The sequence below is a fragment of the Podarcis vaucheri genome, assembly GCF_965113315.1.
Source record: "Podarcis vaucheri genome assembly, chromosome: 14".
NCBI classification, from domain to species: Eukaryota; Metazoa; Chordata; class Lepidosauria; order Squamata; family Lacertidae; genus Podarcis; species Podarcis vaucheri.
The window spans coordinates 45,038,230-45,061,801 of record NC_138752.1 but is presented as its reverse complement, the minus strand read 5'-3'; the positions used below and the strand labels follow the sequence as shown (position 1 = coordinate 45,061,801).

The following is a 23,572-nucleotide window of genomic DNA, read 5'->3' as shown; positions in this document are numbered from 1 at the left end:
AGAGTTAGGGTTGCTTTGTATCTCTCTGGTTCTGATTAGTTTGAAAATATGAAAATCCTTATGCAGAGCCAAAGCATTAGTCCAGCAAACCTTGGGAGTGTCTACCCTGCCTGGCTACCCTGCCTTAGCACTTTTGCTTTACAGTTTATTAAAATAATATTCGTAGGGAGCAGTCTTTGACCTGCAAGTGAGATATAAACAGTGGGTTTTTTCCTGGGGGGACGCAGGGGTACACATACCCCTAAATATTTTGTGAATCTAAGTCTGGCCTCGTTGAGGGGCAGTATTTCAATATGAGTAGGAAAATGAGAGTACCTATAAACATTTTTTTTAGAGGAAAAAAAAGCACTGGATATAAATCTCCTTAAAATAATAGAAGAGTTTGGATTTGATATCCCGCCTTTCACTCCCTTTAAGGAGTCTCAAAGCGGCTAACATTCTCCCTTCCCTTCCTCCCCGACAACAAAAACACTGTGAGGTGAGTGAGGCTGAGAGACTTCAGAGAAGTGTGACTGGCCCAAGATCACCCAGCAGCTGCAATGTGGAGGAGCGGGGACGCGAACACGGTTCCCCAGATTACGAGACTACCGCTCTTAACCACTACACCACACTGGCTCTCCCAGTGAGAACCCTTCCCCCTCAAAAAATAAAAAAAAATAAAGTAGCAACCAACCTCTTATCACTAACACTGTTCCGCTTCCAGTTTGCTTGGAGGTGGAGGAATTTGAACTTGAAATTGCTACCCCACAAAAATAGATTGCGCTGTCTTCTTCATTGATTTCGTTGATCTCAAGCTGAGCCTGGTTCTTAGATGTTAAGTGAGACACTTGGAACTTTGTGCTGTTTATGCAGTTGGGAGTGCACAAGGCTTCGTGGGTATGCGCAAGATATCGAAACCACAGAATGGTCGGAGTGGATGTGGGGCATCCCTGAGCAGAAAAAGTACACGGTATAGCAATATATTTTGATGCAGGGTAGCCTTCCATGAGTGGAGGTTGAGATACTGTCACTTTGCAAAGGTTGGCACCTATTGAGGAGGATTAAACATACCCTGATGAGAAAGTCAATCGAAAAAGGGCGAGGAGTCGGTTCTCTGCATATTACAGTCTAGGAGCTTGCTGTTACCTGTTAATTGCACATTTTCCACAAGCCATTTGAAGGCTCCAGTCATCACCTCCACTGGTGTGACTTACAACCCAATCCTGTGCATGAGTCTGCAGAGATAGAGGAGGATTAGCTTCCCCCTGCCCCCGCTGTTTTTTGGGCCATTTGCCTCACCCCACCCCTGCCCGAGTTTTTCCTCAAATAAATCTGCTTCTGATGCTTTCTGCAAGAGCTGTTATTTTTAAAGCTTAATGACAACAGAAAGGATTAAGAGAGAGAGAATTCCTTACCTGCATAATATGTCACCCAGGTAAATTGCAGCACCAGAATCAGAACCCATTGCTTGAACGTTGCCATTTTGCCTGCAAAGTTTCCTCTGAAAGGGTTTCAGCTCAAGAAAGTGGAACTGAGGGGAGCCTGAAGTGGAAATGGAATGGGAAGCCCTTGTCAGTTACAGTTCTTCATATTGCACAACTGAGGAAGTTCCTAGCTCTGTATTTACATGATGTGAAATAAAGCACAGGGTGTCTCTCTCTGCAACTGTTTTCAGCTTATTTTCTGGGTTCTGTTTAGTAGCTACCCCTCAGGAACCTTTAAAAATGGAGGGAAAAGAATTCTTTAAGTAGATTTAAAAGTAAAGGACCCCTGGACGGTTAAGTCCAGTCAAAGGCGACTATGGGGTTGCGGTGCTCATCTATCAGGCCGAGGGAGCTGGCGTTTGTCCGCAGACAGCTTTCCGGGTCATGTGGCCAGCATGACTAAACCGCTTCTGGCACAACGGAACAAACACTGTGATGGAAACCAGAGTGCGCAGAAATGCACTTTACTTTCCCACCGCAGTGGTACCTATTTATCTACTTGCACTGGCGTGCTTTCGAACTGCTAGGTTGGCAGGAACTGGGACGGAGCAACAGGAGCTCACTCCGTCGCGGGGATTCAAACCTCTGACCTTCCGATTGGCAAGCCCAAAAGGCTCAGTGCTTTAGACCATAGCGCCACCCGCGTCCCAAATTATCCTTTTCTGAAAACAGCAGATTCCTATTGTTACATCTGGTTCAAGCAAATGGGAAAGACACTCACAGAGTTGACAGATTATATCATTATGCTTTCTATCCCATCTTTCCTTCAAGGAGTGTTCACAGTTCCAACTACACCTTGGTTTCTCTTGGCCTTCACAGGAAGCCCACCCAGGGCCCCAGTGGTGCAAGGCAGTACAGTACTATGGAGAGGGCCGTGTGAGCAACAGAGTTTAGGGTCACATCCACACCAGGCATCGAAAGCGCATGGCTCCCCCCCACCCCCCGTTTTTCCTCTCCGTCTCTCATAGCACTAGAATCTGAGAACATCCAGCAAAGCTGAATGTTGGAAGAAAGTGCATGGTTAAGATGGAATTTGCAGTGGTGGCCGCTAAGCTGCATGGCTTTTAAAATACAGATGAGACAATCCTACTCTTATCAGTACCAAAGGCGATTTTCATTTTGAGCTGGGAAAGAGGAGTACAGTGGTACCTCGCAAGACAAATGCCTCGCAAGACGAAAAACTCGCAAGACGAAAGAGTTTTTGGTTTTTTGAGTTGCTTCGCAAGACAAATTTCCCAATGGGCTTGCTTCGCAAGACGAAAACGTCTTGCAAGTTTGTTTCCTTTTTCTTAAAACCACATTCCTATGGGAAACCGTGCTTCGCAAGACGAAAAATTCGCAAGACGAAAAAACTCGCAGAACGAATTAATTTCGTCTTGCGGGCACCACTGTACATGGTTCACACCCGCTCCTCGGTTAATCTCTGTGACGACCCTATGAGGTAGGTAAAGAGGCTGCGACTGTCCCATCCAGTGTCATCCAGTGAGCTCCATGACGGAGTGGGGATTTGAACCCTGATCTCCTAGGTTCTAGTCTGACACTAACCACTACACCACACTGGCTTCCTAGAGTTCTTCTGCTATGGGGCAGCTATATAAATTAAGCAGGTAAATATATGTGGAAAGCAATATGTCTGAAATACTTAAGGGCCCCAACCCTGTAGTTATATCTGAGTTTATTTTGATTTTAAGCTGATTTTAAGCTGTATTTCAGTCAATTGCTGAATTTATATTTTAATATATTATATATTTTGCTGTTAGCCGCCCTGAGCCCAGTTGTGGCCGGGGAGGGCGGGATATAAATAAAATTTATTATTATTCCTACTGCTACTACTACTACTACTTAAAGCTTGAATTTGTTTTATTCTGGATTGTTTTATTTGATGTCTTAATGTGTTATAAACTGCTTTAAGATTTTTTCTTTAAAATATAAAGCGGTATAGAAATGAGATTAATCATCATCATCACTATATTTAAAAAAAAGGCACCTAGACATCTCATTGTGGCAACCATAACCTAGGTTTAAGGAGTCATTTGGCAAGTAGCTTATCTTTCTGTGTTTCTAACACTTGAGTTTCTTCAGGCTGCAAAAGTTTTATCGCCCCTGTCTTAAGTCTTCACATGGTGGCTTATATGGTCCCTGCACTTCCTTTCTCTTGAAGATTGGGAATGAGGTTGCTCTTACCTAAACTGCTTTGCCACTTCCCTCAGAGAAACCACACTGTGTGGTGATGAAAGAGCACTTTGAACATTGGCAATGCTGGAGCAAATGAGGCAGGCAATAGTTTTCAAGGGCCTTGAAAGTGGTTTGAGACAGGTATCGCTTCCCACGGTTTATGTGCTCATTTTGTCCCACAATTTGAAAATAAACGTTTTGGAGTTTTGAATTTACATATATATTTAAATGCAGAAGCACACACATAAAAGGAAATAAATTCAAGCAATGGGGAATAACTCGCCTACCTATTGTTACAAGAAAGTAGAATAATTTGGAAGAAACCAAATGGTTAAAATTATCTGGTACTTATTACAGTAACCACTAAAATAAAGGAGAAGTATATATTTTTCTTTTTCTTTTTTATTGCTTTTCATTATAGACAAAATGCAGTGCTCATGACATCAAACAAAACCACACCAAACACCCCCCCCAGTTACATTCATTAAAGAAATATGGAGAATAGTAATAATAAGATTTCAGGCAGACACACTGTTTAATTAATCAGTCTTGCAGTATTGGGATAAAGAAAAACACAGACAAGTGCATAAATGGTAGAAAGGGGGGGACGACTTCATCATGAGTTTCAAACTGAGGCAGATTGCAGTGGGGAATTAATATCACTATCTTTAAGTAATTCGTAAATTGGAAAGGCAAACCAGGTTTTAATAAATTTATCTGTTTTAGAAATTCCACCAAGTACTCTCAGTTTGTGCACAAGTTTTCCCATATACCCATCAATGTTTTAGCGAGGGGAATTTGCAATTTCTTGACCTAATAGGGAAAGGAGGTTTCTTTCCCTTTTTCCCGGTTTTTAGAAGATGGATTAAGATTATTCTCTTTCACCTTTGGATGCTGTCTGGCTGTTTGGGAAGAGCTTGCTCTGGGCTTTATGGCTATGGCTCTCTGCTGCTCATAGGATTTGTCCATTATTGTCCTTGATTCGTTGTTGTAATTTCTGCCTTTCCTAATGGATTCGCAGCCTGCCTTGTTCGAGTCATTAGGCCAAAAAGCAGGATAAGTGAAACAGATTTAAATAAAGATAAATAACTAACGCGATTCCCCATGTGCTTTTTCAGTAGGTGGCAAGTGGGATAAACCTTCCGAAGTTTTGGAAATCAAAGGACAGACGTGGGAGGAGCAGGTGAACAGCTTGCCAGAGGTTTTCAGGAAAGCTGGCTTTGTCATAGAGGCGTTCACCAGACTGCCATACTTATGTGAAGGTGACATGTATAATGACTACTACGTCTTAGATGATGCTGTCTTCGTCCTCAAACCAGTGTAAATGTGTCTTCTGAGTCAAACCCAAGAAGCAGTCTGTGAATGAAGCATTTTGATTTTGGGGTTTTTCCTCGGTTTTTATTAATTGCAGGATGGGAGGAAAAACTATTGTGGTTATCCATTCTAAATCGACATCATGTATGAAGTCTAAAGGTCAAAATACTAATTTCTTTGTAGTATGTTTTGGAAGGGGGGGAAAAGGAACTCTTTCTTTTAAAAAAAAAAAAAGAACTCTTCTGTTGATGATTTCTTAACCCCCACGATGCACCTGCAATCCAACAATAAATCGAAGATATTTTTATACCTAACTATGGATAAGGATCATGATCCAGCCATAGCCAGGAAGCTACATAAACTGATCCAGTGCAGCTGGTTTTTCAAGGACATGCGAGAATACTGGCAATAAAGCTGTCCGTCCAGTAGAAAAACTGGATTGATTATCAAGTGTTGGGATGGATTTTCTTCCATGTTGATGAAGTTATTTTATCTGTTGGTCTTCAGCACATGTTTTTAATCATGCTAATAAAACTTTTTTTGAGATGACTCATGTATCCAATCTTCATTTATGCAAACGGAGTCTTGTTTAGCCTTAGATAACTTGGGTGCGTGCATGTAAACATAGGAAGTTGCCTTGTGGTCCGCATCATTCAGCACTGTAAACCCTTAACTTGCAACAACCTGGGATGAACTCTTTCCCAGCTGCCTACAATCCTTTAACACAGGTGGGGGACCTGTGGCCCTCCAGGTGCTGTTGGACTCCAACTCCCATCAGCCCCAGTCTGCTTGGCCAATGGTCAGGGGTTATGAGGATTGTAGTTCAGAAACCACAGGTTCCCCACCTCTTTCCTTAGCAGGAAGTGCTGGAGACATAAACTTCACTAGTCTGCAAAGCTTGGCTGCTCTGCCTGCGGAGTTAAAGCATATGAACAAACGACACTGCCTTATTCAGAATCAGATCGTAGGCTCGGTAGCGTCTATTCTGACATGCAACAGCAAACCAAGGTAGCATGTAGGTGCTTTCCAGCCCAGTGATAATAATTTTATTATTTGTACCGCGCCCCTCTGGTTGGGTTGCCACAGCCCAGCTGGAGATGTCAGGAATTAAACCCAGGGTGTTTGTGCCCACAAAACATGTGTACTGCTATGGCCAAGGTTCTTGTTGCTATGCAGTGAGAAACGCACATCTAAGATGCTGATTCATCACAAACCGATGTGGAGAACTGATTGCAAGCTTGGAAACATGAGAAGCTGGCATTGCAGAGATTCATCCATCCCTGCATGCAAAGCTGGAAATTTCCCTGTTTTCCGTTTATGATTAAAAGACCTTGTTGGTTTCATTGTTCATTTGTTAGAAGTACATGTCCTGTTAAGCGTTGTTCTCATTAGTCCTGTTGCCATGTGTTCTCATCGTCATGGACTGCTTGGCATGGTTTGGCAGCTCCAGGCAGAGGAGGAGCAGATGGTGAGGAGCTAGAGGGCTGGCAACCAGAGATGATGTCCGAGAGAGGGAATCAGATCTGTTGGTTCTCTCTATTTTCCTTCCTACCCAGAGTGCAGAGCCTCATCAGGAAGTAGGAAGGACTCTAACCAGGCAGAGGTGTCTGTGCAAATTGCTGTCATTTGGGGTTCCTTTTTCAGTCTGCAGACTCTCCCAGCAAGTCATCCAGAATCATTTTTCTCAGTTTAGCTCATCTCTTGGTGAATTCCCATGTGGGAATAAACACCTCACCCATTCCAGTTCTGCTTAAGTTATTTACTGAAGAATTAACATTACAACTTATACAACTGCTGGTCTAAGGAAAATAAAATAAAACTATGTACAGAGACTTATTCTCCCCTCTGGACAGAGCAACAGCCCATTCCTTTCTTCCTGAGCATGTCAAATAAATAAGTCTGTTGCTGGGGAAGACCTATTGCTGGGAGAAAACCTGTTGCTAGGGGCAAAACTATGCAAGGATCATTTCAAGTCTATTTATAGATTACACTAACAAGAGGGAGAGGCTGAACAATAGGAGGTGGCAGAGGGGCAGGGCATAGTCATGCCATCAAAAGCCCGGCACCAAATTCAGAGGTGAAGTCAGATGCATCTGCCCAGACAGATCACATGTAAGGGGAGGGAGCATATCAAGGGGAGAAGAAGGCTGGAAACTTTCTCCATAACATCTAGTGTTATCTCTATGAAGATTTCCCCCCTTATGAGCCTCCAAACTACCTTGCAGTCTAAAATGGTACAAAACATGGACAGGTTTACTATCTCAGTGAGGCCAGCGCCCATCAGATGTCAAGGAAATAAGCAACTATCTTACTTTTTAAAAGGCATCTGAAGGGAAGTTTTTAATGTTTAATGCTGTATTGTGTTTTAATATTTGATTGGGAGCCGCCCAGAGTGGCTGGGGAAACTCAGCCAGATGGGCGGGGTATAAATAAATAATTATTTTTTAAATTTATTTGGCCTGAAATGACTCAGTAGCTGCTAAGGATGTAAGACAATTGGGCTCCTTTGAACTCTTACAACCTGTGAGAGGTCTGTTTTGGGAACTATTTAGGGATCCATTCTTTCAGAATTGGACATTCCTTTCATATAATTCTCCAGTTGCTTCTCTCCAAAGAACAAAAGGCAGCATAATCCTTTGAATTTTCACTCAGAAGTAAGCTCCACTGTGCTCCATGGAGTTTCCTCTCAGATGTGCATTGGACTGCAGCCTATTATTCTATGAATTGGTTAACCAGGAGCGGGGAAGCAAAAAAAGCCTAATGTTGAAGGGAATTTTGTTGTTGTTCCCCTTCCTTCTACCTAGATGGCAGTGCAGCTCATGCTTTCTGATCGTTGTTCCCTGAAGGTTATCTTTTCCTGTATTTCAAACATCAATAATTCCTTTTCATATATGCGATAATCTCTAAGGAGAGAATTCGAAGAAGGGTGGTTGTCATAAATAAAGGGGGAAGCATTCTTAAACTGAACAGGAGTAAAAGACTCTGCGTTTTCCGCATTTCGACAAAATAGTTTGAAAAGAATGAAAACTTATATTATTTTGGCTGCCAGAACCTGTGAATTTGTACTTCAGTCTTGTAATAAGACACGCAAACACTCCAGGGTTGTAGCAACAGGTAGGGTGGGAGAATCCAGACTAAGGGTGCTTGAGAAAGTCATTCGCTACGCATTTTGGAGCAAACTGATCTGATCTCCTCATCATGGATCTCTGTGTGTGGTTTTGTGGCGCAGTCTCCAGTTCTCTGGACTTTTCTGCTGAATGTTTCCATTGCTTACAGTTTTTAAAACGTTTTCCCAGGGGTGACGTTCAAGTTTTCATAGGTAGCAACAGCTGCTCTAAGTGGAAAGAAAGCACAGCAAATACAAGCTGGCAGCTCATTCTCTCAGGAACTTGGATGAAACAAACAAAAAAAAAGATGGCTGCCACAGGCTACTTCAAGGAATTGTTTTACCTGAGGCAGGTGGATGAGAATGTCAAATCTGAAAGGCAGCCCTTGAACTACCTTGTGAACCTGTAATGAGTTTTCTTTATCTTTTTGTTTACAAAATTCTCAGCTTGCAGGACAGCAAAGACCCAAAAGCGATGCCATACCCTCCAACATTCCTCCGATGAAAATAGGGACGTCCCATTCCATAATGATAATTTACTATTTATACCACACGCATCTTATTGGGTTGCCCCAGCACTCTGGGCAGCTTCAAACATACATAAAAACATAATACAGTGGTACCTCGGGTTAAGTACTTAATTCGTTCCGGAGGTCCGTTCTTAACCTGAAACTGTTCTTAACCTGAAGCACCACTTTAGCTAATGGGGCCTCCCACTGCCGACAGAGCACGATTTCTGTTCTCATCCGGAAGCAAAGTTCTTAACCTGAGGTAATATTTCTGGGTTAGCGGAGTTTGTAACCTGAAGCGTATGTAACCCGAGGTACCACTGTAAAACATTAAACATTCTTTTAAAAAACTTCCCTATACACAATTGCCTTCAGACGGCTCGGGGGATTGGATAACTCTGTACCCTCCAACATTTTTTCAATGAAAATAGGGACATCCTAAGGAAAAGAGGGACATTCTAGGATCAAATCAGAAACTGGGACGACTTTTCTAAATTAGGGATGTCCCTGGAAAATAGGGACACTTGGAGAGTCTGTGATGCTGACATCGAACAGAAATTGGTTTTCATTCATCCCTAGCCAGAAACCCTCAGAGACAATATTGGCCTCCCCATTATATTTTCAATTGTCATGCAACACTGGTCCTGAGAGATCTGCATTGGCTCCCAGTACATTTCCGAGCACAATTCAAAGTGTTGGTGCTGACCTTTAAAGCCTTAAACAGCTTCGGCCCTGTATACCTGAAGGAGCGTCTCCACCCCCATCATCCAGCCCGGACACTGAGGTCCAGCGCTGAGGGACGGTTCCCTCACAATGAGAAGCCAAGTTACAGGGAACCAGGCAGAGGGCCTTCTCGGTGGTGGCGCCTGCCCTGTGGAACGCCCTCCCACCAGATGTCAAGGAAATAAACAACTATCTGGCTTTTAGAAGACATCTGAAGGCAGCCCTGTTTAGGGAAGCTTTTAATGTTTAATGCTGTATTGTGTTTTTAATATTCGGTTGGGAGCCGCCCAGAGTGTCTGGGGAAACCCAGCCAGATGGGCGGAGTATAAATATTATTAATTATTATTATTATTATTAAACCTATGAGGAAGATATCTGTAAAAGTAGTGTAAGGGTACTCATGGGCATCTAGTTCACCACAGCAAGAACAGGATGCTGAGCTACCGTATTTTTTGCTCTATACGACTCACTTTTCCCCTCCTAAAAAGTAAGGGGAAATGTGTGTGCGTCTTATGGAGCGAATGCAGGCTGCGCAGCTATCCCAGAAGCCAGAACAGCAAGAGGGATTGCTGCTTTCACTGCGCAGCGATCCCTCTTGCTGTTCTGGCTTCTGAGATTCAGAATATTTTTTTTCTTGTTTTCCTCCTCCAAAAACTTGGTGCGTCTTGTGGTCTGGTGCGTCTTATAGCGCGAAAAATACGGTATATGGGCCACTGATCCATAAAGTTCTTACGTTCCTGTGCTCCCCTCACACAATTGTTAATAGCTTGGAAGCGATCCCCTGAAGTCTGCAACATCCCCACACGCAGACAAGCCAACAAATTCTCAGAAGAAGAACAAAAATCATCAAAAAAAATGTCCATACAAATAAATTACAGAGGGGCATTCCTTACTAGTACCGATTCCATTGCTCATGCTACTTTGCTCAGCAATTTTAAGTCCCCATCTGGATACTTTGTTCAGGCCCGGGCCTCCCATTTGAACTTTGAAAGGGTTAAGAGAAAAGAAAACTTACAAAAATGACGAGATTTTGAAGAGAAAGACTGAGGGAACTCAGGATATTTACCTCATAGGAAATAAACAGATGGGAGTTGTGAGTGGAGAGAGGAAAGGCATATCGGCAATTCCCCAAATTTTGGAAATGCTACCAGAAAGCAAATGGAGAGGAAAACATTCATTTATACAGGACAGCTCCATGTGAGATTATATTTGTGTGTATTGCTCAGCTGAATGGATCTTACACCCAAATAAATATGCATATGTGTCTGCTCAGAGGTAAGGCTCATTGAGTTCAATGGAGCATAGTGCCAGGCAAATGAGTATCATATAGAATTGCAGCCTAAAATACTCAGTTAAAAATCATTAAGGGTGTTAAACTATTTCTAAACCTCATTTAGAAGTAGTAAAATGGAATTATAATGCTTAGCTCTCAACTTTACACTAGGGTTGCCATATTTCAAAAAGCTGTGTGTGTGTGTGTGTTGTTGTTGCACCTGTGCAATAAGGCAGCTTGCCTTCTCATTTGTGCCAAAAGTTGCCCTTTGCTGTTGAAAACCAAACACCATAACCAACTTTGATACTACAGCTTTGTAAATACAGAATACCTATTAATTCTTTTTAATGTGCCCTTTCAAAATAAGTTTATAAAAGTATATGTTGTTGATGGAAACTGTTAGGGCACTTCCTGACAATTTGATATTGTGAGCGGGCAATCCAATGAGTGGCAATCCAAACTATTTGATTATGTAGAATTGGCAAAAATGACACAGAAAATAAGAAATCAAAAAGACACAAAGTTTAATAATGATTGGAATAAATTTATGGCATACATGGGAACAGAGGTAAAAAATCTAAAAATTACAGTAGGTGCGATATAACACTTGTGATGCAAAGAATGGTCTGAGGAGAAGAAACTGCAGATAGAAAAGCTTTATAACACATTCCGATACCGAGACGAAGGGAAGTCAGTTAGTGTTATGTGTTTTGTAGTTAATGTAGTTAATCTGTTGTTGTCCTATGTTAATTTTTTATGTATTCTTTTTGGTGTGAATGTGTTATGTATGTCTTTTTTGTTTGGTTTAATGTATGAAAATCAATAAAAAAAACTTTAAAAATTTTTTTTTAAAAAAAGATATTGTGAGCGGGCTTTCTGGGTTAGCATTGCTCCCAAATCTCTGGAACCTTAAATGCAGAGAGTAGTACTTGTGAATATTTTGCCCGTGTTTGTAGGGCAGTCCTTTTCCATCTCTCAGGTGACCGACTGCCTTGCTTGGAAGCTACCAGGACACTGAGCTGCAAGCCCCAAAGGAACAGCAGACAAACAGAGTCAGGTCAGTTTTCTTGTTTCAAGTCACTTTTTCTTTGACATCCAACCCCTCTCATGTTCTTTCCCTTTTTCTCTCTTTTTGTAGCCTCTCAGCTGCCTTTTGACTTTCTCTTCTGTTCTTCTGTACACCTGAGCCTCTTTCCCAGTCTCCTTGTCTGTCTTCACCTTCCAAGGCGCAGAACTGGCGTTTCGTAACAATCTCTTTTTCCCAAAAGTAAACCTCTTAGAATTCGTGGTGGAGCTGAGAAAAATAGCTACTTGCGATTCTCAGAACTTGACCTTCAGAGAGTTTGCATAAGGTAAGTCACAATGTGAAGTTTACCTTTTCATTCCACTACCATTTTTTAAATGCTTGCAAATAGTATTTGGTTTGTTGTTTGGTCTTCTTTATTGCTTTGGTTTCTTTCAGTCAAAGTTTCTGAAGTAAAACAAGGTGTTGCTGAGCTGCTCAAAAGGAACAGAATCAAATCCTTCCGTTTCCCATTCTTTTAATTTTTATTTTGACATTTGGCATCAAAGAAATAAGGGGCTTTCTAACATACAAGGACATAAGTTGTGTGACATAAATGAATATAATTCCAAATGGTATTCATTTGTAGAGATGATGGAAGCAAAACCTGTGGTTGGGAAGAGAAATCAGGAACGTACGATATATTTTCTGGGAATGCTTATAGTCCATGAAAATGCCAGAAATTCAGCTAACAAACTTTCAAACTGGCTCAGTACATAGGGTGGCCCTGTGCCCTGCTCTACAGAGGACAGCCCTCTATTTGCAGGTATCATTTATTTATCGGTTTGTTTATTATTGAAACTGGCTTGAAACTAAGGAATCATACAAAGGAGGAGAAGGAACCCTCGTAATTGTCTATCTACAGCCAGCAGACTGAGTACGCAAGTCGCCTGGTGCCTTTTCCACTCAGATGAGATGCACTGTATTTCTACTTAAATTATAGAAATTATCAGTTTGCAATATGCATATACAAATTTCATGCATATTGATGCCCTATTTTTGGGTGAAACAAACCCTCTTTTTCATCCCTGGGTGTCAAGCCACCTTATCATCACCACATAGGACAGCGATGGCACAGGTTCCCTTCCCAGCTCTCTCTCTCTCTTGCATTCCCTAGCACAGCAGTTCCCAAACGGTGACCCATGGGTGGTCTGCAAGCATCATTCAGACAGCCCATGGCATTTCTGTGGTTTTGTCGCTGGCGACAGGCTGGACAGCACGTCAGTTGCATTAAATACTCATATTTATATTTTTCATTATATTTTTTATTGCTCCTTTCGGTTGCGTTTAATTGCATTGCAGTTTGGATTCTCATGCAGCAATACACAATGTGTAAGAAATAAAAGTAGCACAGTTCATCGCAATTGCTACAACAAGCAGGAAAATCGTTCTGTGTGCTAGGGCAAGACCTGCAGCAATCTTCAGGTGGTCCGTGGTGGATGGGGAATTTTGGGAAACATTGCCCTGGCACAGATATATGGGTGGGACAACCATGGCTGCAAAGCAGAATTGCTACTAGTAAGTACAGCAAGTAGCCCTCTCAACTGATCTCTCCCCCCACCCTCCACTCCCTGCACCACCGCAGCCCTGCAAAATTTTGAGAGCTCCTTCTCACTGGCAATCACATCTGGGAGATGCTGAGGACAGGTATCTCTCTGTGTACACCTTTATCGTTGCTTCTGGGTTGTAATGCCAACTGGAGATCAGTGCAAAGGCTTCCACCGGGGCACTGTTTCACTCAAACAATCCAGCGATAAGGCTAGGAATTCATTCCCACTGCTGCTTTGAACTCAAAAGGCAAATAAAAGCTTGCAGTAGTTTTACCTTCTTTGTTTCAGGATCTGCTATCAAAATAATCGCCGAGAAGAAACCTGATAGGTCTTCTGAGTACAAGTTGGATTGTGTGCTTTTTTCCCTTCCTTTGTTTAAAAAAAGAAATTCCCCTGTGTATTCTGTGATTTGGAACAGTCTCGGGATTTCTTCTTTGATGCACAGTTTTAAAACAAAACAAGATTCTAGTCCTCACTGTTGCAAAAGCGAAAGAAATAAGTGTGCGAATGGGGAGCAATGCCTGCCGAAATCTTAGAGGTGTCAATTATTTGTTTGTTTGTGACATTCAGTGCCACCCCCATAACATAAAGTTTTCTGGATGGCTTACAACTACCGGTATTTGTCTCCCACTGTTGTGCCAATAGAAGCTTTCATTCTAATGCAAACAGCAGGCTTGGAGAGGAGTCAAAAGTGGGTTTGAAACCCCATCAAGAGGCAAAGGGTTAAAGCTCCCTCTCCCAGTTCAGGGACTATTTACTATAATAAATTTTAAAAATGCTAATTGTAGGAATTGTGTCACATCCACAACCCTAACAATTATATTTCAAGCCCATTATTTACCGGTATTTATTGTCGCTGGAAGTTTTACACAATGAAATATAAAGGAAAACAGTAGGAGTGAACAAGGGAGGCTACAATCCCAGGCTTGCTTACTTGGACGTAAGTCTCTTTGGACTCAGTGGAACTTATAAACATGCATAATAATAATAATAATAATAATAATAATAATAATAATAATAATTTATTATTTATACCCCGCCCATCTGGCTGAGTTTCCCCAGCCACTCTGGGCGGCTCCCAATCAGTGTTAAAAACAGTACAGCGTTACATATTAAAAACTTCCCTGAACAGGGCTGCCTTAAGATGTCTTCTGAATGTCAGGTAATTATTTATCTCTTTTACATCTGATGGGAGGGCGTTCCACAGGGCGGGCGCCACTACCGAGAAGGCCCTCTGTCTGGTTCCCTGTAGCCTCACTTCTCGCAATGAGGGAACCGCCAGAAGGCCCTCGGCGCTGGATCTCAGTGTCCGGGCTGAACGATGGGGGTGGAGATGCTCCTTCAGGTATATAGGACCTGAAGCATGCATAAGTAAGCATGCATAGGATTGCAGGATTGCTTTGAAAGATGAGTCCACTCTGACCACTTTGATCTGCAGAATTGGCACTTTTACGAGCACCATGTATGTTTGTTCTACCCTTGAGAGGTATCAGTCATTTAATGTGGCAGTACTTATTCTCTGGAGCTCCCAGTCTATTGATATTAGCCTTCATTGCACCATTTTTGACATCCGCTCAAAACCTTTTGGTTTAGGCAAGCCTACACTAGCATGCCACTTTTACGAAGCACATTTGCTTCCAAAACTGTTGATTTTATCCATATTTCGATAATGTCTAAAAGCAAGTCTGGTGATTCTACTGGTATTTTCTTCTGAATACTTTATATTATTTCATGTAAACTACTTAGAGGGCTATTGTTGTTTTATTAAGTGGCATATAAATCTGGTTAAATAAAAATTTAAAATGCAGAAAAGCAGGAAAGGCAGAGGACTGAATCTGTCAGTGGAGGACTGGATTTGCAAGCCGTGCCATGCAAATGAATAGGGCAAAGGCAGAAACAAGTACAACTGAGTTCATTGTAAGGGAAACTGAATACCTATGAATGACACAGATGTACTGGAGAACTCCCCATGGACTAGTGGAAAGGGGAGTACAGGTAGCTTTTCCACACAGCGAAGATGGATGGGTCTAATAAATCAAGCTGGTTCCCAAGATCAGATGCTCATAATCTTCAATCACACTATTGTTGAAGTTATTTTATGCTCCATGATGCATGGGACGCGGGTGGCGCTGTGGTCTAAACCACTGAGCCTCTTGGGCTTGCTGATCAGAAGCTTAGTGGTTCGAATCCCCGCCACAAGGTGAGCTCCCATTGCTCTGTCCCAGCTCCTGCCAACTTAGCAGTTTGAAAGCACGCCAGTGCAAGTAGATAAATAGGTGCAGCTGCAGCGGGAAGGTAAATGGCATTTCCATGTGCTCTGGCTTCCATCACGGTGTCCCGTTGCTCCAGATGCGGTTTAGTCATGCTGCCCACATGACCTGGAAAGCTGTCTGTGGAGAAACGCTGGCTCCCTCTGCCTGAAAGCAAGATGAGTGCCACAACCCCATAGTCACCTTTGACTGGACTTAACCATCCAGGGGTCCTTTACCTTTAAGCTCCATGATATTTTTGATCCTGTTCAGGTTGGCTTGCAGGAAATGGTAAAACTGTCTTATTCAGCTGTTTAATTTTTTATGATGGATAGATAGATAGATAGATAGATAGATAGATAAACTTTCCTGGGCAATTTGTTTGAAGAGTAGTGGCAGTAATTTATGTAATAAACAAATAATAGGGCCAGCCCACATTTGGAAAAAATGATCAAGCCAGGTGAATTTGGTTTAGCCTGGGATCTTACATGTACAAAGCCAGGGGCAGGTCCTTGAAAACACAATTAACTCACAAAGAAAACTGGGCTGGAAGTTGATCCTCATATCTTTTTTCTTTTTTTTAGTTGTAGACTGAGCCAGCCCACACATGAGGCGAGGTGAGGCAACTGCCTCAGGCAGCATGATACACAGGGGCAGCAGATCCTGATGTGGATCATCATTCGCCAATTGTTCCAGACATATATTTTCACTCACTCCTCCTTCCCTGGCAGGGAGAGAGGTACCATTTTGTGGTTCACCTCAGGTGCCAAAATGTTTTCGGCTGGCCCTGGTCGTAGTAATACAAACCCTTGTTGCAGGTGGCCAGGACCATTTTAGGAGAGACATTCCCTCCAGTTTGAGAGAGAAAGGGGTCGTAGTGGCTGGTGCCCACCGAGGGTAGTAGGACGAGAAGAGGGACCGGTTGTTAAACCGCTCTGGGGATTCAGGACTTCCGGTGGAGCGCGGAACCCGCTACAGGCGAGGGTTTTTTCCGGTGGGAGAGCCCTAGCTTTTTTAGCCGAAAAAAGAGGTTTTTAGGGCGCAAAAACCTCTGGTTTTACCTCTGGAGGGTGTCTAGAGGTTCAGGTTCCCGGCGGTGCCTGGAAGCTGCCAGTTTCGGCCGTCAGGTAGCCTCCGTAAAAAGAGGTGAAGAGCGCGGCGGAACGAGCAGTAGGCGATCGGGCGACCATTGCAACGGCTAATAAGCGAAGCCCCGAGCCTGGGGGGGATAGCGCTCCGCTCTCGAAACAAAGAAATTCGGACACAAAACATCTAGATTGGCTGGAACGAATGAGCAGTTAAAACAAGGAAGTCTTCGAATTAATAAGAGAGGAGCTCGAGTTCAGCGGTCGTCTGCCTTCGTTAAAAGACACAGGCTGTATGCGGAGCCTAAAAATGAAAGTAAGTTGCCGCTAGCGGTTACCGTCTTCGTCTCCCCTGCAACAATTTATCTTTGTGGACTACGGTAGGAGAAGTAACTCTCTCCAAAAGAAGAAAGGGGGGCAGAAACTTTCGTGAATGAAGAGGGTTCCCAGTGTGGGTGAAGCATCGGAAAGATAAAGAGAGCTGTATAAATACATCCCTGTGAGTTCTGTGAGTGACTAATTATAGCCAATAACTGAAAAACTGTGAGTGAACTTCATGCTAAGAAAACCTCTGACGCCATATTAAGTTCAGGAGGTATCTAGATGCTATACTAAATAACTTTCTAAGATATTTGCTTTGCTTTTTGTTTTTGATAAAGAAGGCTGGTCTTTGGTGATTAGCCTAATAATTTTTGTATCCATTTTCTGTCTTTGTTCGGGACACTAAATTGGTGAAAATTGGACTTTAAAAAGAAATTGCCGGAGCAAAGGAACCATTTTAGGATTTTCCTTTTCCTCAGAACTTTCTTCAAGACTGGGTAGAGTCAGACTCCCTCTAGGGGTCTGAACTAAGTATTACTACTTAAAGTAGAAAACCTGTGTGGAAACAATCTAAGACTGTGAAATAGAAGAAGATTACCTTTAAAATTTCTCTAACACCGAACGGAAAATCCTCCTGGAACTATTTATTTTAGAAACCTATTTCCAAGGGGTAAATTTATCTCTAAGGGACATAAAGATACCTGGAAATTTGGATGTGAAATCTGAATTTGAAATTGGAATATATCTGAACACATTTGGAACTTGAACTCATTTGGAAGTATAGTTGGTTGTTATATTTGCTATCTTTGCTCCCTGAAATCTGAATTTTGTTTCTATTACTTTTGCCTTCTGGAATATCTCTGGACCACCAAGCTGAAGGGAAATTGTTTTCTTCTTCTTTGGAGTGCCTTTGGACCCTTAAACTAGAAATGGATTAATTAAAACTCTAATTGGATTAGCCCGAATGGGGGCAAGAAGAACACGGATTAACAAATAAATTCCTCTAAACCATAGTGGAAGACGGGACAATATTTTACATAAGCCCTTGAGGAGGAATTGCTAAGTTATTTGTAAATTATAATTTATCCCTCTGTTTGGTAGTGCTAACTTGCAACGGATATTCTAAATAGCATTTAAGGATAATAACAATTGTAATTGTAATTATTTAGGAATTGTTTAGAAATTGTACAACTTAATTTAGTATTTGATATTTGATACCCGATATTTGGGGGAATGTCGCATACACAAAAAAAGGGGGCGGAGGGGGGGACCCCAACAGATAGAAGAGCTTCAAAACAGGAAGCAGAGTTTAAAACAGAAATATTGAAGATGTTTGCAGAAATCAAGCAGAGTGAAAAGAATTTGGAGATAAAATTAGAACAGGTTGATAACAAAATTGGAAAAATGGACAAAAAGATTGAGGAGACAGTTAGTGAACTAAAGGGACAAATTAAAGAGGTCTCAAAGAGAGTGGATGAGGGTCTTAAAAAAACAAAACACGAAATGAAAGAGATGAAACGGGAAGAAGAAAAGATGAAAAATGAGATTGCAGATTTAAACAAAATACAGGAAGAAATAAAAGACTCTATCGCAATGAATGAATTAAAACAGAGAGAAGTGAATTTGAGACTGAGGCAGATACCGGAAGTGCAAAATGAAAATATAAAAGAAAGATTGATAAAAGAGATTGCGCAGTGGATGGGGTTATCGGAGGAAGAAGTTGGGAAAACAATACAAAATGCTTTTAGAATGAAAATAAGATCAGGCAAAGCAAAAAAATTCCCAGGTGACTGCCTAATAACATTTAAAGATAGAGAGATGAGAAATCAGATTTTACAAAGAAACAGAGAGAAAAGATTATATATTGATGGGAATTATATAATTATATTCAAAGATATTCCAATAAGACTGTTGAAACGAAGAGAATCTTATAAACCATTGGTGCAATTGCTTAAGAAAAATAAGATTGATTTTAGATGGGAGTTTCCGGAAGGGGTCTCGTTTTTCTACAAAGGGGTAAAAAGAAGATTGATTAGCCCGGAGGAAATAGGGAAATTTACAAGGAGATACAAAGAGCTTCAAGTAGAAGAGGAGGAGGTCAAAGGGGCAGAAGGAGGACTAAATTTAAGGGAGGAATTCGAATTAAGAGAAGAAGAAGAACAGGTTGAGAGAGAATCAGAAGAAGAGGAAGAGGACGAGGTAGGAGAAGAGATAGAAAGACTATAAGGTAAACCTAAATTCAAGTAGGGACAAGAAGAATGGCGTTAAAATTGTGGAACTGGAATGTGAACGGAATGAATGATAAGAGAAAACGGAATAGGATTGAACATATGTTAAAAAAGAAAAATCTAGATATCATATGCTTACAAGAAACCCACGTGATTAAAAAACACAGAAAAATTCTAATAAACAAAAGGTTGGGAAATGAATTTGTATCCTCGGACAAAGAGAAAAAAAGAGGTGTTGTATTATATATTAAAAATAAAATTGAATCTCATCAATTATTTAAGGATCAAGAAGGTAGAATTATAATGGTTCAAATTAAGTGGCAAGGTGAAAAGTTGATAATTGTTGGGATTTACTCACCAAATGGGAGTAAGAAGGAGTTCTTTAAACTACTGGAGGAGAAACTACTTGAATACATGGACCAAAAAATTATAATAATGGGAGATATGAACGGGGTGGTTTCATTAGAAATGGACAGATTGAGGAAAACGAAAAATAAGGAAGGAAAACTACCTAAAACGTTCTTTGCAATGACGAAGAATTGTAATTTAGTAGATATTTGGAGGCTCAGACACCCTCTGGAGAAGCAATTCACATACCACTCAGAATCAAATCAAACAATGTCAAGAATAGACCAAATATGGGTATCAAATGAGTTAACTCCAAGAATTCAAAAAATAGAAATACAGGCAAAGGTGATTTCAGACCACAACCCAATAGAAATGGAGTTAAAAGGCTTTGAAGAGCGAACTTTCAGGTGGAGGCTGAATGACAATATATGGGATGATCAAAAATTTGTAGAAAAAGCACAAAAAAATTTATCCAATTACTTCAGAGACAATATGGATAAAGGGACAAAAATGAGTGTGGTGTGGGATGCGAGTAAGGCGGTGATGAGGGGCCTTTGTATTCAGCAGAATGTATGGAAAAGAAATAATAAGGAAAAAAAGACAAAGGAGATCTTAGAACAGATTATGAGTAAGGAACAAAAACTGATTAAAAAACCTAACAACGAGAAGATAATACAGGAAATAAAGATTCTTCAAACTCAGTTTGCGATGTTAATAAATAAAGAGGTTGAATGGAATATTAAAAGGTTAAGGCAAAAAAATTTCGAGTTTGCTAATAAATCAGGAAAATGGCTTGCTTGGCAAGTCAAGAAGAGAAAAGAACAAAATACAATCAACAAAATTGAAGTGAATGGAGAAGAAATAACAAATCCAAAAGAAATTAGGAAAGGATTTGTCGATTTTTATAAACAACTATATAGGAATAAAGAAAGGAATAATAAGAAGAAAATAGAAAGATATCTGAAAGAGAAGATGGTGAGGAAGATCCCAATAGATCAAAAAGAACAGTTGAACGCACCAATTTGCAAAGAAGAAGTAGAGGAAGTCATAAAAGAACTAAAAAGAGGGAAAGCACCGGGCCCGGATGGGTTTACTTCAAGCTATTACAAAGAAATGAGAGACACGTTGATGGCCCCGTTAATCAAAGTAATGAATAACATCTTGAAAGAAAAGGACATCCCAGGAACATGGAAAGAGGCATTTATTACAATAATACCAAAACAGGATTCGGACTTGACCCAAATTAAGAACTATAGACCCATATCGCTATTAAACACAGATTATAAAATCTTCACAGGAATTCTAGCAAAGAGATTAAAAAAGATATTAGTAAAAATTATACATAGAGACCAAGAAGGTTTCCTACCGGGCAGACAATTAAGAAATAATATAAGAAACATAGTCAATGTTATAGAATACTTGTCCGATAGGTGTAACAAACCAGCAAGTTTAATATTCGTAGATGCGGAGAAAGCCTTCGATAACGTGATCTGGGAATTTATGTTGAGAAATTTGGAGGCTATGGAGGTGGGTCAAGAATTTTTTAATGGCATTGAGGCAATATATACAGAACAGAAGGCAAGGTTGATTATAAATAACATCATCACGGAAGATATAAAAATATCTAAAGGAACAAGGCAGGGTTGCCCGCTTTCGCCATTACTATTTATAGTGGTCCTGGAAGTTTTATTAAATGCAATAAGACAAAATAAGCAAATTAAAGGGGTGACATTAGGTGTTAATGAATATAAGGTAAGGGCCTTTGCGGATGATGTGGTTGTAACTCTGGAAGAACCGATAGAAAGTATAAAAGAAGTACTGGAAGAGATGGAACAATTTGGGAAACTATCAGGATTTAGATTGAATAAGAGGAAGACTAAAATGATAGTGAAAAATTTGGACCAAGACAAAATTGAAGTATTAAAACAACAAACGGAAATTGAGGTAGTCAAGAAGATCAAATATTTGGGAATTTGGCTCTCGGATAAGAATATAGATTTATACCAATACAATTACATCCCTATGTGGAAAGATATAAAGAAGGATCTGGAGGTTTGGAATAGATTGAAACTATCACTATGGGGAAGAATATCAATGGTAAAAATGATGGTGCTCCCTAAGTTATTATTTTTATTCCAAACTTTACCCATATTAAAAGGCACAAAAATTTTTGGGGAATGGCAAAAGGTAATATCAAGATATGTCTGGGAAGGAAAGAAGCCCAGAATTAGATTCAAGTTATTGACGGAAGCAAAGGAGAGAGGAGGCTTCGGCCTCCCAGACATGAGATTATACTATGAGGCAGCGTGCCTGTGTTGGCTGAAAGATTGGGTAAAATTGGAAGACAAAGAACTATTAGATTTGGAGGGGTTCAATAACAAATTTGGGTGGCACGCGTACCTATGGTGTGATAAAAAGAGGTTACATAAGGGATTTGGAAATCATATTTTTAGAGGAGCATTAATAGAGGTCTGGGATAGATATAAAAACATTTTAGAACCAAGAGTCCCACATTGGCTATCTCCGTTAGAAACTATGTGTGTTAAGAAAATTAATATGAGAGGAAAGTGGGGAACATATGGAGAAATGGTCATTAATGAAGGAGGGAAATGGAAATTGAAATCATATGACCAAGTTAAAGCATTAACATACGATTGGTTGCACTACTTTCAAGTAAACGAAATGTTTAAAAAAGATTTGAAGGAAAGGGGGTATGTAGAAAAGGAATCAATTTTTCAAAAAGAGATAATAAATAGTGAATTTAAAAACCTATCAAAAATGTATAAAATAATGTTAGAGTGGCACACGAAGGATGAGGAGGTGAAGTCAGTGATGGTGCAATGGGCAAAGGATTTGGGATACAATATTCAACTGGGGGATTGGGAAAGGTTGTGGAAAGAGAATATAAAATTTACAGCTTGTATGACATTGAAAGAAAACATGATGAAGATGCTTTACAGATGGTACCTGTCACCTGTGAGACTGGCAAAGATGTACAAAGTAGATAACAAATGCTGGAAATGTAAACTTAAAGAAGGTACATTCTTCCACCAGTGGTGGGAGTGTAAGAAAGTTAAAAGCTTCTGGGAAGAAATCTATAACGAGATGAAAAAGATATTGAGGTACACTTTTGTGAAAAGACCGGAGGCTTTTTTATTAGGTATTGTAAGGAAGGACATCAGAAGAAAAGACCAAAAATTTTTCCAGTACGCTGTAACAGCTGCCAGAATAGTATTGGCTCAGAGGTGGAAGCAGGAGGAAATTCCAAGGGTAGAAGAATGGAGAGCAAAGTTAATAGAATACGCAGAATTGGACAAATTAACAGGGAAGATTAGATATACAAAAGATCAAAAATTTATAAAAGACTGGGAGAAATTTGTGTGTTATCTGGAAAATAACTATGGTGTAAATACAACGCTGGTGGGGTTTAAAGAGGCTTTGTAAAGAACTAATGAATATTGTTTAATAGAAATATAGGAGGAAAGGAGGTGTAAATGGCAATATGGAAGAATGGAATGTGTACTAAAAGAATAACTATGAAAGAATGTCAGCGACGTTGAAGGAAGTCGAAAATGCATATGATTTGTTGTAAAATGGATAATGTATAATGAGTTGGATTTAATAAAAGCATTAAAAAAAAAAAAAAAAAAATAAACCGCTCTGGGGATTAGAGCTCTGTGGGGGGAAAGGGGGTCTCCAGACAATGGCCGGCACCTTTAACAAACTACAGTTCCCAGGATTCTGTGGGGAAGCCATGACTATTGAAAGTGGTACGATACCGCTTTAAATGTATTGTGCAGATGGAGCCTGAGTAACATATGCTAACATCAAGCATCGAAAGAAAAAACTGTGTGTGTCCAAGCTCTTAAATTTGCTGCAATTAAAAAAAAAAAAACAGCTACCAAAATTTTACAATCAGGCAACACTACAATGGCAACAAGCAATGCAGATATTATTTTTTGTTCAAATCACAAAGCTGGGCGAAACCTCTTTCTTCCTCTTTCTTTTGGCTATCTCAGCACCATAAGGCAACAGGGAAAATGACCCCAACCCTGAGGATATTTTTCTTCTTGATGTTAACAAATCCTACAGAGGCTTCGAGTCATCAGAACATCAGTCAAGGTAAGATGAAATACTTTTGTGCGTCACAGAGAGATACTGTCGG

The 23,572-nt window shown here is 40.5% G+C and overlaps 2 protein-coding genes across 5 annotated transcripts in view; one reads left to right on the top strand and one right to left on the bottom strand.

Annotated features, from left to right (window-relative positions):
* METTL9 (methyltransferase 9, His-X-His N1(pi)-histidine) overlaps positions 1 to 5,501 on the top strand; it is a 28,967-nt gene extending 23,466 nt beyond the window's left edge. Inside the window, exon 5 of the mRNA XM_082199901.1 lies at positions 4,757 to 5,501. Coding sequence (XP_082056027.1) covers positions 4,757 to 4,962 — 206 coding nt within the window. The 3' untranslated portion in view covers positions 4,963 to 5,501. The remainder of the gene's footprint in view (positions 1 to 4,756) is intronic.
* IGSF6 (immunoglobulin superfamily member 6) overlaps positions 1 to 23,572 on the bottom strand; it is a 41,663-nt gene that overhangs the window by 8,294 nt on the left and 9,797 nt on the right. For 2 of the 4 annotated variants that reach the window (XM_082199926.1, XM_082199928.1), the window contains exons 1-2: positions 1,395 to 2,599; positions 674 to 1,027 (exon numbers count right to left, since the gene is read on the bottom strand). In XM_082199926.1, coding sequence (XP_082056052.1) covers positions 674 to 1,027; positions 1,395 to 1,461 — 421 coding nt within the window. In that variant the 5' untranslated portion in view covers positions 1,462 to 2,599. Of the gene's footprint in view, positions 1 to 673; positions 1,028 to 1,394; positions 2,600 to 23,572 lie in introns of those variants that run through there. The other 2 variants (XM_082199927.1, XM_082199929.1) reach the window with 2 other exon arrangements.